A 13,421-nucleotide genomic window follows, 5' to 3' on the forward strand; every position below is an offset into this window, starting at 1 on the left:
CAAATTGTTAACTATATTCTTAATTAATCAGTGGTTTAATTAGGCACGCATTTATTTAGTGAAAGTAAACACGGCAAAACATTCTTTTTTTAGAAAATCCCACACAAGTTGTGTCAGTGATACCAAGGCTTAGCATAATTACAGTAAATTATAGTGAAGGAAACTGAACACGCTTAAGCGCAATCTCTTATAACAGCCCTTGATATTTTGATGAAAATAGCACCAGTGGAATCAAATTCGATTTGCTCACATAACTTCTACAGCATAATTTTGTAAATACCAAAAAAATCGGTATCTAATAATATGTTTTGCTTATGATTTATTTTACTGAATATAGGACAAAAGAAAATTGACATGCGATAAATTTTGAAATGACTAAAGGAATTTTCATAAATCAACTTGCATTAGAATTATAGATTTGGTCGATGTACATGCATGTGGTTTCAATAGAATTCATTTAATTCAGCCTTTGAATTTATATATAATCACGACGGCGATATTTGGCACTGATATGTTTTCATTTGGCTGACAGGCCTTGAGCAAGGTTTGCTGGGTATATTGGTATTAAGATGTGTTGCGAGGCTGAAGCCTCATTTAGGCAATATAAACATGATCATTAGCGTTATGTCATTAGTTGTTATACTTATACGTAGACTAAGTAACCCACTAAAGCTTACTGATTCCTTTTGTATCGACTAGTATCATTATCTACATATAAAGCACTGAATTTTAATTTCTAATTTTTGTAAAAAATTTGCATAACCTCAAATTATTAAAAGGCGCGATTTTATTAAAATTATAACTAGATTATCTATAAATCCTAAAATTTCACAATCAATCATGTCTATATCTTTATTTTTTTGCTAAATTATCATGTCTATATCTTTTCTTTCTTACAAACTTACTTGAGACTAAAAGTCTTTATAAATTTTGATAGGATACTTAATTAACGTCACGGGTTCACAGTTTTATTAACAAAAATCCAAACAAATACTGAAAGACAGAAGATTCAATCTAATAATAGTCGGCAAACAACAGTGATTATTAACTAACGAAATAAATTAACAAGTGGTGAGTAGGGGTGGGCAAGTGGTGAGTAGGGGTGGGCGTCAGGGTACCTGTTCGAGTTCGGATCGAGTATTTCAGATTTTTGGATATTTCGGTATAGAGGTATAGAACCCGTTCGGGTATTTCTGTACTTCAGGTCGGGTTCGGATATTTTTAGTTCGGGTTCGGTTATTTCGGATCGGGTTCGGTTATTTAGATTTTGAAAAAAGAAAATTAAAATTTTCGTTTCTCAAATTTTTTGTATTTAAAAATATAACTTTCATTTAACTAATTTTTAATTTTTAATAGATTGAATGGCTAATAGATTTGGACGTATCATTTTGAAAGTAAAAAAGACATTAATTTGTATATTGTTTTTAAATTTTGGATGTAACATTTTTTAATTCTTGAAATAAAAAGTTTGACATGTATTTTAAGTGAATAGCAAATCATTTTCTCCGTAGTTCTATGTATACCATATGAACTTAAAGTACATGTAGTATCAATATAAATATTTTATATAAAATGAGAGATGTAAACTACAAATATATGGTTAATTATACATATGTTCGGTTATCGTCGGATATCCATTCGGGTTCGGATATTATCCGTTCGGGTTCGGATATCCAATCTCTCCTAATTCAATACCCATTCGGATATTTTGTTATTTCGGTTCGGATCTCGGTTTGGATTTTTCGGATCGGGTTCGGAGACAGCTTCGGATATCGGGTAAAGTGCCCACCCCTAGGTTAGATCTTCCATCCTCGTTAAAAGAAAATGAATCAATAAAGTGTTTAGTGCAATACTGACCGAGAACATTAAATCCACGTGAAACACGTGGGTTCCTTTCTGGTCCCGAAATTACTGTTGTGTGTCTGTACATGATAAAACTACTAGTGTGCCCTCGTTTTATACACACTATAAAAAACCCTAAGCACTGAAACCCCAAATCTTCAGTCTTTAGAAAATACAAAAGAGAGTTAAAAACAAAATGGAAGAATGTAAAAGAAACTTGGTAGATGAAGAAGCCAAAGCTTCTGTAGACATATGGAGATATGTCTTTGGGTTTGCAGATATAGCGGCTGCAAAGTGTGCCATCGATCTTAAGATTCCAGAAGCCATTGAAAACCATCCTTCCTCACAGCCCATGACACTAGCTGAGCTCTCCTCTACAGTCTCTGCCTCTCCATCACATCTCCGCCGTATAATGAGGTTTCTTGTCCACCAAGGAATCTTCAAAGAAGTCCCCATAAAAGATGGTCTAACCACAGGCTACACTAACACGCCACTCTCTCGCCGCATGATGATCACAAAACGTGACGGCAAATCGCTAGCTCCTTTTGTTCTCTTCGAGACAAGTCGCGAGATGCTAGCTCCGTGGTTAAGACTGAGCTCAGTTGTCTCTTCTCCGGTCAACGATTCACATCCACCGCCGTTTGATGCTGTGCACAATAAGGACTTGTGGGCTTTAGCAGAGGATAATCCGTGCTTTAGCGAGATGATCAATGAGGCCATGGCTTGTGACACAAGACGCGTGGTACCACGTGTTGCCCGAGCTTGTGACGACTTGTTTGACGGCGTGGCTACGGTGGTGGATGTAGGAGGTGGTAACGGAGAGGCGGTGGGAATATTGGTGAAGGAGTTTCCTTGGATCAAAGGATTTAACTTTGATCTTCCTCATGTTATCGAAGTTGCTCAAGTCTTGGATGGTGTTGAAAATGTTGGAGGCGATATGTTTGATTCTATTCCAAAATGTGACGCCGTCTTCATCAAGGTTAAATTCATTCGCATAATCTATGCGCTTTTGATTAACTATTACATTTCAGTGCTTTTATTTTCCTTTTCTCACAACTCTCAGTTAGTGCTCAAAATCAAATTTACACAACATAAAAAACGAATAAATTTTAAAATTAACAATCTTTTAAGTATCCTGTTGTTCGAAATATAGTTATTCTTTTCACTTTGCAATAAGTCTAGTACTAATTAAGCTATAAATTAGTTATGATTTGTTTTTTTTTTTTGTTTTTTGTTTGCTTAAAGTTATGATTTGTTTTTGTTTTGTATATATAAACTTTGTGTTTGCATTCTATTGTTTTGAGTGTAATTGGATTGTCTGTTTGCTTTAATATACTTGTTCCATTAATATACGTTATTTTAATTTATTAGATTCGTATATCTATTATAAAATTAAAGAGACTTTTTGTTAAATATTTTACAGAGACTTAAAATACATGCATGGAGAGAAGTATTAGTTCTGATACAATAAGAAGTGAATTTCAGGCTTTGCTATTTATTTGATTGGTATATAGATAATCTTATTACAACCCATTTCTAAAAAAAAAGACCCGAAACTTTTTTTCGATTTCTACAGATGAAAAATTCTGGTTCGTCGAACAAAAAAATTGAACTGGTTAAATATTGAAATTTATTAGAATCCATTTATTTTCTACCATCTTCCAAAAAAAAAACAAGAATACTTTGGGACATGATAATATGATATGATACCAAACTTCCCAGTCAATTGATGGCGACCACTAGGGATTTGAGCGTTCGGGTTCGGATCGGATATTTCAGATTTTCGGATATTTTGGTATAGAGGAATAGAATCTGTTCGGATATTTTTGTATTTCGGGTCGGGTTCAGGTATTTTTACTTCGGGTTCGGTTATTTCGGATCGGGTTCGGATATTTAGATTTTGAAAACAAAATTTAAATTTTCATTTCTCAAATTTTTTTTTTTAAAATATAACTTTCACATAACTAATTTTTATTTTAAATAGATTGAATGGTTAATAGATTTGGACATAACATTTAGAAACTAAAAAAAAACATTAATTTGGTTATTGTTTTTAAATTTTGGATGTAACTTTTTGTTAATTCTTGAAATAAAAAGCTTAACATGCATTTTAAGTGAGTAGCAAATCATTTTCTCTGAAATTCTATGTATATCATATGAAGTAAAAGTATGAGTAGTATCCATATAAATATTTTATATAAAATGAGAGATGTAAACTAGAAATATATGGTTAATTATACATATGCTCGGTTAACTTTTGATATCAATTTGGGTTCGGATATTACCCGTTCGGGTTCGGATATCCAATATCTCCTAATTCAATATTCGTTCGGATATTTTGTTATTTCAGTTCGAATTTTTCGGATAGGGTTCGGATGCGGCTTCGCATATCGGGTAAAGTGTTCACCTCTAGCGACCACTATCTAGTGTCAAATAAATAAGGCAACCATGCCACTCTTTTCCCAGATATTACTAACCAATACTCCGAAGAGACATCCTTTTGAAAAGCAAACACCTTTTTCAAGGTAGTCAAAATATCTGTTTAAAATTCGTTAGCTAAAATATATTTTCTGCATATATAATATAATATCGCGTGTTATCAGAAATAATAACATGATATATGTTATAAAATTTCATGCCAATATTTTATTATATGTAATAAATGAAAAATATTACTAGTAAGAAAAGAATAATAGAGAAATATTAGTGGGCGAATGGTTAGTGTTTTTTTTTAAAAAAGAAAAAGAAAAAGAAAAGAATAATAGTATAATAATCTTATAGCGTTATTTATTGACAAATTGAAGGGTGATTTCAACATAGTACACCCTATTGTAGACCATATATCTATAACTAGATTACTATACTCATACTCCCTCCGTTTATAAATATAAGTAGTCTTACCAAAAATAATTTGTTTCACTAGTTTACATATTTCAATGCTATATTTTTCATTTATTTATTAGATATTGTGTGACCAATGAAATAATATTAGGTTTTTAATAATTGGTTGAATTAATTAATTAAATGATAAATTTTTTAAATAATAATTTTTTAAATATTCGTGTTTTAAGCAAAAATATTTACAATTAAAAATAGAGGGAGGATGGATTAGAGAGGATCTAGAAATCATAGGATAGCGCTGATCTGTCAAAACAGAGATCGAGAATCCATTGGAAGAAGGCCCAAGTGTCTAATGAAACATGTTTCTGTGTACATATGTGTCTATTGGAAATTGGGCTATAATGTACATCTCTAAAATTATTTTGACAGAACTTTCTTTTCCAAATTATGGGGGTAATTAATTGGACTGTACTGTAAAAAATTTATTGTAGAATTTATATCGTAAGTGTATTGACTATAGCTATACATTTACTAAAGTATATTTTCCTGCAGAGATTTTTGCTGTAGTTATGATAACCGTAGTTGTAAATTATTAGCTGTACTTTTGTAAAATAAAACATGATTGGATAAAATGTGTTGTAGCTGTAAAAAAAACTTTTCTGTTAATTTAAAAACATAACAATTTATAAAATTTATCCAAAATAAAGAAATCCATCTAAAATAAAAAAAATAGTCAAAGGGAAATCACCATCTAAATAATAATAAATTTTATCTACGAGAATTCCATAAATTCATTGCAATCTCATCAAGTGTTACGTTAGGGTTTTCCTTGTTTAAGTTATCTATTGACTTTTTCTTTTTGTTTTTAGTTGATAATTTATGTTCTTAAGTTTATCTAACTTTAAATTATTAGTTTATGATCAAGGATTATCATGATTCGAATATACTAAGAATATATACACGTACCTCGTATGTTGATGAAAAATATAACGTGTTTTTTTTTTCAGTTATGAGTTTATTTTTTCTACAGCCCAAATAATAAGGACGTAGGATTTTTGTCTAAAACAAATAGAAAAGTTAAAGTTTTATTTTTTTTTATGTATCTTGAAAAAATAAAGCTACAACTTGATTGACAAAAATTTATAAAATTTGCTGTAGACTTTAACTTAAAAAATAAAGCTACAACATAATTGGTTAGGATTAATGCTTTAGAAAAAATTAAAGCTAAAATACTAAATTAAAGCCCAACCAATCGTCACCTATATCTTAACCACTGCTTAAAGTAATTCGTTTTTCTTGTAAGACGCTTTCATATACGAGAGCCCTTTAAAAATATATTTATTAATATAAATACTCCAATGCTTTAATTATATTTTAAAGCATGATATTAGTTAGTATATCTTTTTTTTTTGTCACAAATAATTAGTATATCTAATACGTGGTCTAATATACGTTAAAATGGAAAATGATGATAGTGGGTATTACATGATTGGGGAGACAAAGATTGCATAAAGATATTGAAGAATTGCAAAGAAGCGGTCCCAGCAAATATCGGGAAAGTGGTTATAGTGGAATCTGTAATCAGAGAGAATAAAAAGACGATGATAGTGGAAGAAAGAGATGAAAAGTTAGAGCATGTCAGATTGATGCTTGACATGGTGATGATGGCTCACACAAGCACAGGCAAAGAAAGGACTTTGAAAGAGTGGGACTTTGTTCTTAACGAAGCTGGCTTTGCTCGATATGAAGTTAGAGACATTGATGATGTTCAGTGTGTTATCATCGCGTATCTGTCTTCGATGGAGGTAGGGCTGGCCTGAAATTTTGGAGATCTGTGACTATGTCTATGTAAAATTATTTTTTTACAAATTTGGAGATTTAAAATTTTTTTTAAGACCTATTTATATATTATTTTTTTAAAAAATTTTAAAATCTGTTTTGAATGTTTCAATTAGCATGGTCCAGAGCCGACTATCGAGGATATGAGAGGGTTGAATCCAAGCTGAGGACGAGCTAAACTAAAATTTCATTCAGGAAATGGTTATCGTGTTGGTAAGTGTGATGAGTTTCTGTTACGTGTGAATGCTTGTGCTGTGTCAGAATAATTAAGGCTTGTTTCAGTACCACTGTAGCAGCCATGTTGTGTTTATTTTACTTGCTCTTTTGAATTTTCATATATTTCTAATATTCTCGTTGGCCTACTGACTTGCACATGTAACTTGCTTTTAGTTATTTTTTTTTCTTTAATTAATAGATGGATGATATGGAAGTGTTGAATCCTAGCTGAGGAAGAGCTAGACCAAAACCGTTTCCTTAGAGAAAAGTCCAAACATCACTTCTATATTATCCGAGAAACATTACAATTGGAGACATATATTATCATTACGATGATTCTTAAAATCATTAGAAAAATAAGTTGATTCATCTAATTATATATTAAATTTTTATTAAACTCACCATAAATTCATTATTAATGTTCTTTATTATTTCCTTAAATAAAAATTACGAAATTGCCTAATGTGACTAAAGTATATATGACAATCAATAATTTTGAATAATAAAAGATTTCATAAAAATTAATGTATCCTCTATCATATTTTTTTTAATTTTAAATTAATAAAATAAATTAAACAATCACATTAACCATATAATAAAATTTAGATTTTTCTTTATATGTTATATTTTGAATTTTTAAAAACAATTATAAATTACTAAAACTGTTAAAAGTCTCACATTCAAATTTTATGATTTATGGTTTCAAATTTTTGTTATGAAAAAATACAAATGATTACAAAACTATATAAATAAAAAGTCTAATTTAATTAATTATTAAGATTAAAAGATATATATATATATATATATGTATATATATATCGTTTTAAACTAAACGATATATCATATAAAATATATAAATATTTTAATTTTGAATTTTACTTTGAACAATTTTTTTGATAAAAGTTTTGAATAAACATTGACAACTTAATTTTTAAAAAATTATAAATTACTAAAACTGTTAACCCCACAATAAAAACTTTTGTTATCAGTAATTTAAAGTTTTTGATGTAAATGATACAAACTATCAAAAAAATATATGAGTAGAAATCATCATTTAATAGACATTGATATTAAAAATATACTATGTATATATGTTAATATCATTTAAATTTAATTATATATCCTATCAAATAGAAAAAAATATTGTTTGGATTAATAAAATTAATTTATATGTTTGCACCAATTTAATTGTATATGTAATATTTACTGACTTTTAATTATTTAATATATATTTATTATTTTATAATATGTAAAAACATATAATACATAGAATTAGGGGTGGGCATATCGGTTTAGTTTCGGGTTCGGTTTGGGTTCGGTTTGGTTTGGTTAATTTGGGTTTTATAAAACTCAACCCAATTAAAACCAAAGTAGCTTTGGTTTGGGTTTGGGTTCGGTTTGGGTTTAGTTTGGTTCGGTTTAGTTTGGTTTGGTTTAGATTTAGTTTGGTTTAGATTTAGTTTGGTTTTCTTTAAAAATCTATGAAACAAAAAACAAGCTCGATGACAAAACTCTTAACCACGTCAAAGGAAGAAATACATAATAAGCAAAGAGCAGACTATTTGTAATCTAATTAGCGTAACAAAGACTTGTAAGCATTCCAAAACCTATTAACTAAAAGACTATTTGCATCAACCTTTTTGTTTTTATTGATCCTATAATAACTGTTACATAATTTAGAGAATGAAAATTGGAGAAGATGAACGAAACAAGATGGTTATGATTTAGATGCTTATAGTTTTTAGGTTTTTTTTTCAGTACAATCTTTAGGTATTAGGATTATTTGAATCATATTTGGATTTTTTTTAAAAAATATATGGAAGTTAAGAAAAAATGGAAAACAAAACTTTGACTAAAATTTACAATATGTTTACATATATATATATTTATTTATTTATAGATAAAAATATATTGGATTATTGGTTTGGTTCGGTTTAATTCGGTTTGAACCCAAACCAAACCAAACCATTCGGGTTGAGTAAAACATGAACCAATTGAGTTATGTAAAGAGCACGGTTTGGTTTGGATCGGTTTAACTTCGGTTGGTTTGGTTTGGATCGGTTCGGTTTGGGTTTTTTGCCCACCCCTACATAGAATAATTTATATATATAATGTTTGCGCGGATCTTAATTGATAAATGGCATGCCTGATAATTGGACTAGTGGTATATCTCTCAAAACTAATGGAAAGTGTGAACGATGGTATTGTGCATTTACATGGTCGCTTGATAATATTTATTTTTTATTTTTTGAAGATTCATAAGAGCATCATTAGTGGTAGGGATTTTTCCCATATAAGCTTACCAATAAAAATTAGTATAATATAAAATTTTAATTAAATTTTAAAATCAAATAGAATTTAACCAATAGAATGAAAACAAATGGAAGGAAAAGCTCTTTTAGATTTTTAAAAGTCTCCTTGAAGTGTTCTTCGTTCTCTTTCTTTACTATTCATTTATTGTCATTATTTTTATGTTGAGAGGCATATCACACACACACCTCCACCCTCTTAAAATAAGCCTCTCTTTATAATTTGATGATGTGCATATATTTTAGCTGATATTTTCTTACATATCGGGTGTGGCTAGTAATAAAATTAGAGTAGCTTAGAGTAAGCAAAAAATGGAAGAAAAAAAGAGGAAAAAATTAATTATTATAGTATTACTCTGATTTACTCCCATTTTTTCTAAAATGACTAAAAGGTGAAGAAACAGAAAAGACAAAAGAAAATTCAATTTTCCAGCATAAAACTAAGCTGAATTAGACCATCTTAAATCGTTCATTATATTTTTCATCTGACATAGAGTAATCTTATAACAGAGTTGAGCTCAACTCCAATAATATATTATGTTTTAAAATAAAAAATAAAATGATAAAATGAATTCTTCAATTTATAGAGTAAAATTATTTTTACTCTATTAAAAATGAAAAAAAAAACATTTTTCCTCTATTAAAAATGAAAAAGAAGTTGAGTTAGTTACTCTAAAATGAAAAACACTTTGTTCTATAATTAATATATAATACACGTTCTCTTGGGTGGTCTGTTACATTTTCGGCAAAACAAAATGAACAGTTATTTCTAGAAATTGAGGCCGAGTCTCGTACGTCGTTTTCATTACTTATAAATGACAGGTTGTGTAGTGAGAGATTTTTCTCTCAATTCTTCTAATCTTCTTATCAATACTTTATATTTCAGAAGGTTTAGAGTTTGATTTGTGGGAGCGAGAGTCAGTCGTTTTTGTTTGCCGGTTTCGGTTCTTCCTTCCAGTTCTTGTCTCCGGCGGTTGATCAATTCTTCCGATGACCGTCTGGCTCTGCCTCCGGGAAGCGACGGCTTTCATAGCGCCGACTTCGCCGACTTCTGTCTCCGGGAGACGATGTCTTTCTGGAATCGTTCTCGCCGACATCGCTCGATCTACGATTCAGTTCTTCGTTGTCCGACTGCCTCTCGTTCTGAACCTCCGACTATTCTCCTTCCCAATTGATTTGGTTTTTGCATCTTCAAGCTTATATGTATCTTCAAAGATGTCAGATCCTTTCATGCAAGATAGTCGAAGGTGCATGATTGATTGTAGGCGTCGATGTTCTATCTCCGAATCGTAGATCCTCCAATTTTGGCTTTTCGGTTCGAGCCCCTGTGAAGATTGGTTATTATGTGGTTCGTCTTCGCCGTCGGCGGAGTTCCATCGCCTCCTCTGGTTCCGGTGGAAGGAAGTGGTTCCTCGTCTTGACCCGTGTTCATTGATCGCCGGGCGATCATACACGTGGAAGATGATGTGTCGTAGCTTACTTCCTCGACGGTTTACCTTTTGTGTCTTGGGCCTGTGTGTTGGGTCTTCGTCTTTCATAGTTGGGCTTCGTTTCGTCTTTTTGTTTTGTACTGTGTTGGGCTTTGCCCTTTGTTAATAATATCCCACAGTGAAAAAAAAAATGACAGGTTGTTATGAGTAGTCCTAAATTCTCATCTAGTTATCGTATGAGTTTTTTAAACCAGCCAGAACTCACATTAAAACATAAAGAAATCGTGGTATATTGTGGTTGACCACATCTATTGGATTAAAAGGGGAATATACAATAAAATTAGTATTTATTGTATATGTAATTTACATAAATTTTTAATGAATTTAAAGCTACACTAAAACCATTAATAATAGTGTTTTAGTTAGTCTATCTATCTATATCTATTATATAAAAAGGAACAAGACTCTCTTCTCAGTCGTCCACGTCAGGTAAATAACAGAGTGACACGTGTCTTCTATGGACTAGATTTCTTGTGTTTTGTTTCATTCAAAATAAATGGGCTTCTAATCCAGCCCGAAAGAGAGAAACTGATATTTCTTCGTCAAAGACTCAAAGTCGGAATAGGGTTCGTCTTTTACATCGATCTCTGATGATCTACGCCAACAATGGCGTTTGGGATGGCGTTTGGGATGGCGAGCTAAACGAATTGTCATGTATAATCTATGTGTGAATCTTTGATTTCTTCTACGTTTCTAATCCTCCGAAACGTTACGAGGCATTGATTCATGCTTTTAACAATCGTCTTAAATCCATTAACCCACTCTTTCCTTTATATCACATTCATGTCCCTTTTCCTTCCACTCGGTTAATCTGGAGCTATAAATAGGTTAGTTTGTATCCGTAAATTTCATCATTTAATTTCTCACAATAATATTGAAACAAAAACCATTCACAGAGTACTATTTCGAACTTCTCTCTCCTCCTTGCTGATTGAAAAGTGGCCGCTGTATCACCACCGTAGAAGTGCGTCTGCTGGATTTTTGGGAGGCCAGCAATGTGAAGAGAGGCGGCTACTGCTCCTCGAGCTAGGGTAAGTCTCGAGCCCTAACTTCTTCTTTGTTCTATCTTGACGACAAAAAAAATCTTCAAACGTAACAGAGGGAATCTGAATCGAATTGTCGTCTTCAAGTGTAATTTTCGGCCTTAAAAAGGTAAGTCCTATCCCCGAATTTCATCAGTTCTCTCCTCTCAGACAATTTCCAGAAATCCAGAGTTAAACTCTGATCAAAATTTTAGTTTATGGGAGATGATTTCGATTTCGATTTTGTTTGTAGAAGTTTAACTTTGTTCATGTATGGATTATCAATTTTTTTAAATCAAAAGCTTTGTTTATGGGCGATGATTTAGATTTACATTTTATTGGTTGATTTTGTTTCAATTTTTTCTTTTATTGATTATCAAAATTTAAATTCAAAATCTTTCGTTTGTGGGCGAAACTTTTCCAAAAGTTCCTGTTTTTTGATCCGAAGAAACTCATGGGAGTCACCATGCTTGATGATGTTAGTAGAGCTAATACTTTTGTGGCATGCACTCATAAACACACATTCTTTGTTATCTCTTGGGTTTGATAAATTGGTTAATGCGATGGTCTTTTATGGTTTGAAACAGGCGGAAGTAATGAGTCACAATCCTCGAGAAGTTGTTGTTCCTGTTGTTGGAGGACATGCAATAGTTACAATCTTGCCTCTGCTTTCTCAGGTTTAACATGATTCACCATCTTTTCTGATTGTTCAAAAAATCTTATGTATGTGTATGTTCTCATCACTATGTATGTTACAGGTGAAACCTCCTTGCTCTTTCACTCAAAAAGAGATTGAGTACCTCACAGACCGTATGGAAAATGGTGGCATTGAAGTTGTCAAGGTACATATAAGCCCTTCTCTCATCTTCCTTTGCTATTATCTTTGAATTGACTGTTTTAATCACTTTCCAGGCGAAAGCTGGTGCAGGTTCTGCGACACTATCCATGGTAGATCTTTATTGTGACATGTGCAGTTTCAGATTTTACATTTTGAATCTTATATCTCATCACACTGAATGTAAAATACAACGCAGCAGTGAAGTCTGCAGATGCTTGCCTCAAGGGTCTACGAGGTAATGCAAACATTGTCGAGTGTGCATTTGTGGCAACTCATGTACTGTCCTTCTGAAAAAAATATCATTTTGTATAATCTTTATTTAGTTACATATAATGTATGTCTTATTCGTCACGCAGGTGACTGAGCTTCCCTTCTTCGCATCAAAGGTGCATCTAGGAGGATGTGGGGTCAATGAAGTGTACCGTCTCGGACCATTGAATGAATACGAGAGGTAATATTTAAAATCTTATGTTTACTTTACTTTGGTTCTGAACTTGTCCTTTCTTCATATTGGTTTGGTTCCCTATTGGTCAGGATGGCACTGGAGAAAGCAAAGAAAGAGCTTGAGGGAGTATTGCGAAAGGTGTTAGCTTTGTGTAGAAGTAAAGACAGTTGATAAACACTTAGTTTTATCTTTTGAATAGTGATTTGTTTTGAATAAGAACAATGCCTTGCAATTAAAGCTTGATTTTGAAGATTTAATAAACTGCAATCACTCTGTTCTTAGATACAAGAACGTTTATGAGTTCATATTTATCTTCTTGGTATGTTTCCTCAAATTTATGTGTGTGTTTTTAACTTATTATTATTGCACGTAAGAGCCACTCCACATTATCAACCAGTGGCTTATTCATCGGCTGTAAGTGTAAGTAAACTTTAAAACTGTGATACAGTCACGAAATACATGCAAATATGTTAAACACTGCTAATGTACAATGAACAAAGTAACGAGAGTTATCCTATAAACCATAATATTACAAGCAAAACAAAACTTAGATGGGTAAGCTGGGTTTCTCCGCCTTTT

At 31.6% G+C, this 13,421-nt stretch overlaps 2 protein-coding genes across 6 annotated transcripts; both read left to right on the forward strand.

The window, feature by feature from the left end:
- Window positions 1-1,979: 1,979 nt before the first annotated feature.
- Window positions 1,980-7,024, forward strand: LOC111197980 (acetylserotonin O-methyltransferase-like). 4 transcript variants are annotated; one of them, XR_002654993.2, is made up of 4 exons: window positions 1,980-2,821; window positions 6,159-6,488; window positions 6,649-6,735; window positions 6,938-7,024. XR_002654993.2 is itself a non-coding variant. In XM_022694503.2 (4 exons), the coding sequence occupies exons 1-3, from the start codon at window positions 2,039-2,041 to the stop codon at window positions 6,687-6,689; spliced, it is 1,164 nt and encodes a 387-aa protein (XP_022550224.1). In that variant the 5' UTR covers window positions 1,982-2,038; the 3' UTR covers window positions 6,690-6,735; window positions 6,938-7,024. The 4 variants fall into 4 exon arrangements, 3 of the variants coding, with proteins under 3 accessions (XP_022550225.1, XP_022550224.1, XP_048606320.1); XM_022694503.2 differs by having other exon boundaries at window positions 1,982-2,821; window positions 6,639-6,735; XM_022694504.2 differs by lacking the exon at window positions 6,938-7,024 and having other exon boundaries at window positions 6,649-6,888.
- A 4,335-nt stretch (window positions 7,025-11,359) lies between these two features.
- LOC106375312 (malate dehydrogenase 1, peroxisomal) lies at window positions 11,360-13,147 on the forward strand. 2 transcript variants are annotated; one of them, XM_048750364.1, is made up of 7 exons: window positions 11,360-11,568; window positions 11,637-11,689; window positions 12,147-12,236; window positions 12,318-12,401; window positions 12,472-12,632; window positions 12,754-12,848; window positions 12,932-13,147. In XM_048750364.1, the coding sequence occupies exons 3-6, from the start codon at window positions 12,156-12,158 to the stop codon at window positions 12,755-12,757; spliced, it is 330 nt and encodes a 109-aa protein (XP_048606321.1). In that variant the 5' UTR covers window positions 11,360-11,568; window positions 11,637-11,689; window positions 12,147-12,155; the 3' UTR covers window positions 12,758-12,848; window positions 12,932-13,147. The 2 variants fall into 2 exon arrangements, with proteins under 2 accessions (XP_048606321.1, XP_048606322.1); XM_048750365.1 differs by lacking the exon at window positions 11,637-11,689 and having other exon boundaries at window positions 11,371-11,568.
- The last annotated feature ends 274 nt before the right edge of the window (window positions 13,148-13,421 follow it).

This window comes from Brassica napus, chromosome C3 (genome assembly GCF_020379485.1).
Source record: "Brassica napus cultivar Da-Ae chromosome C3, Da-Ae, whole genome shotgun sequence".
In the NCBI taxonomy this organism is placed as follows: domain Eukaryota; kingdom Viridiplantae; phylum Streptophyta; class Magnoliopsida; order Brassicales; family Brassicaceae; genus Brassica; species Brassica napus.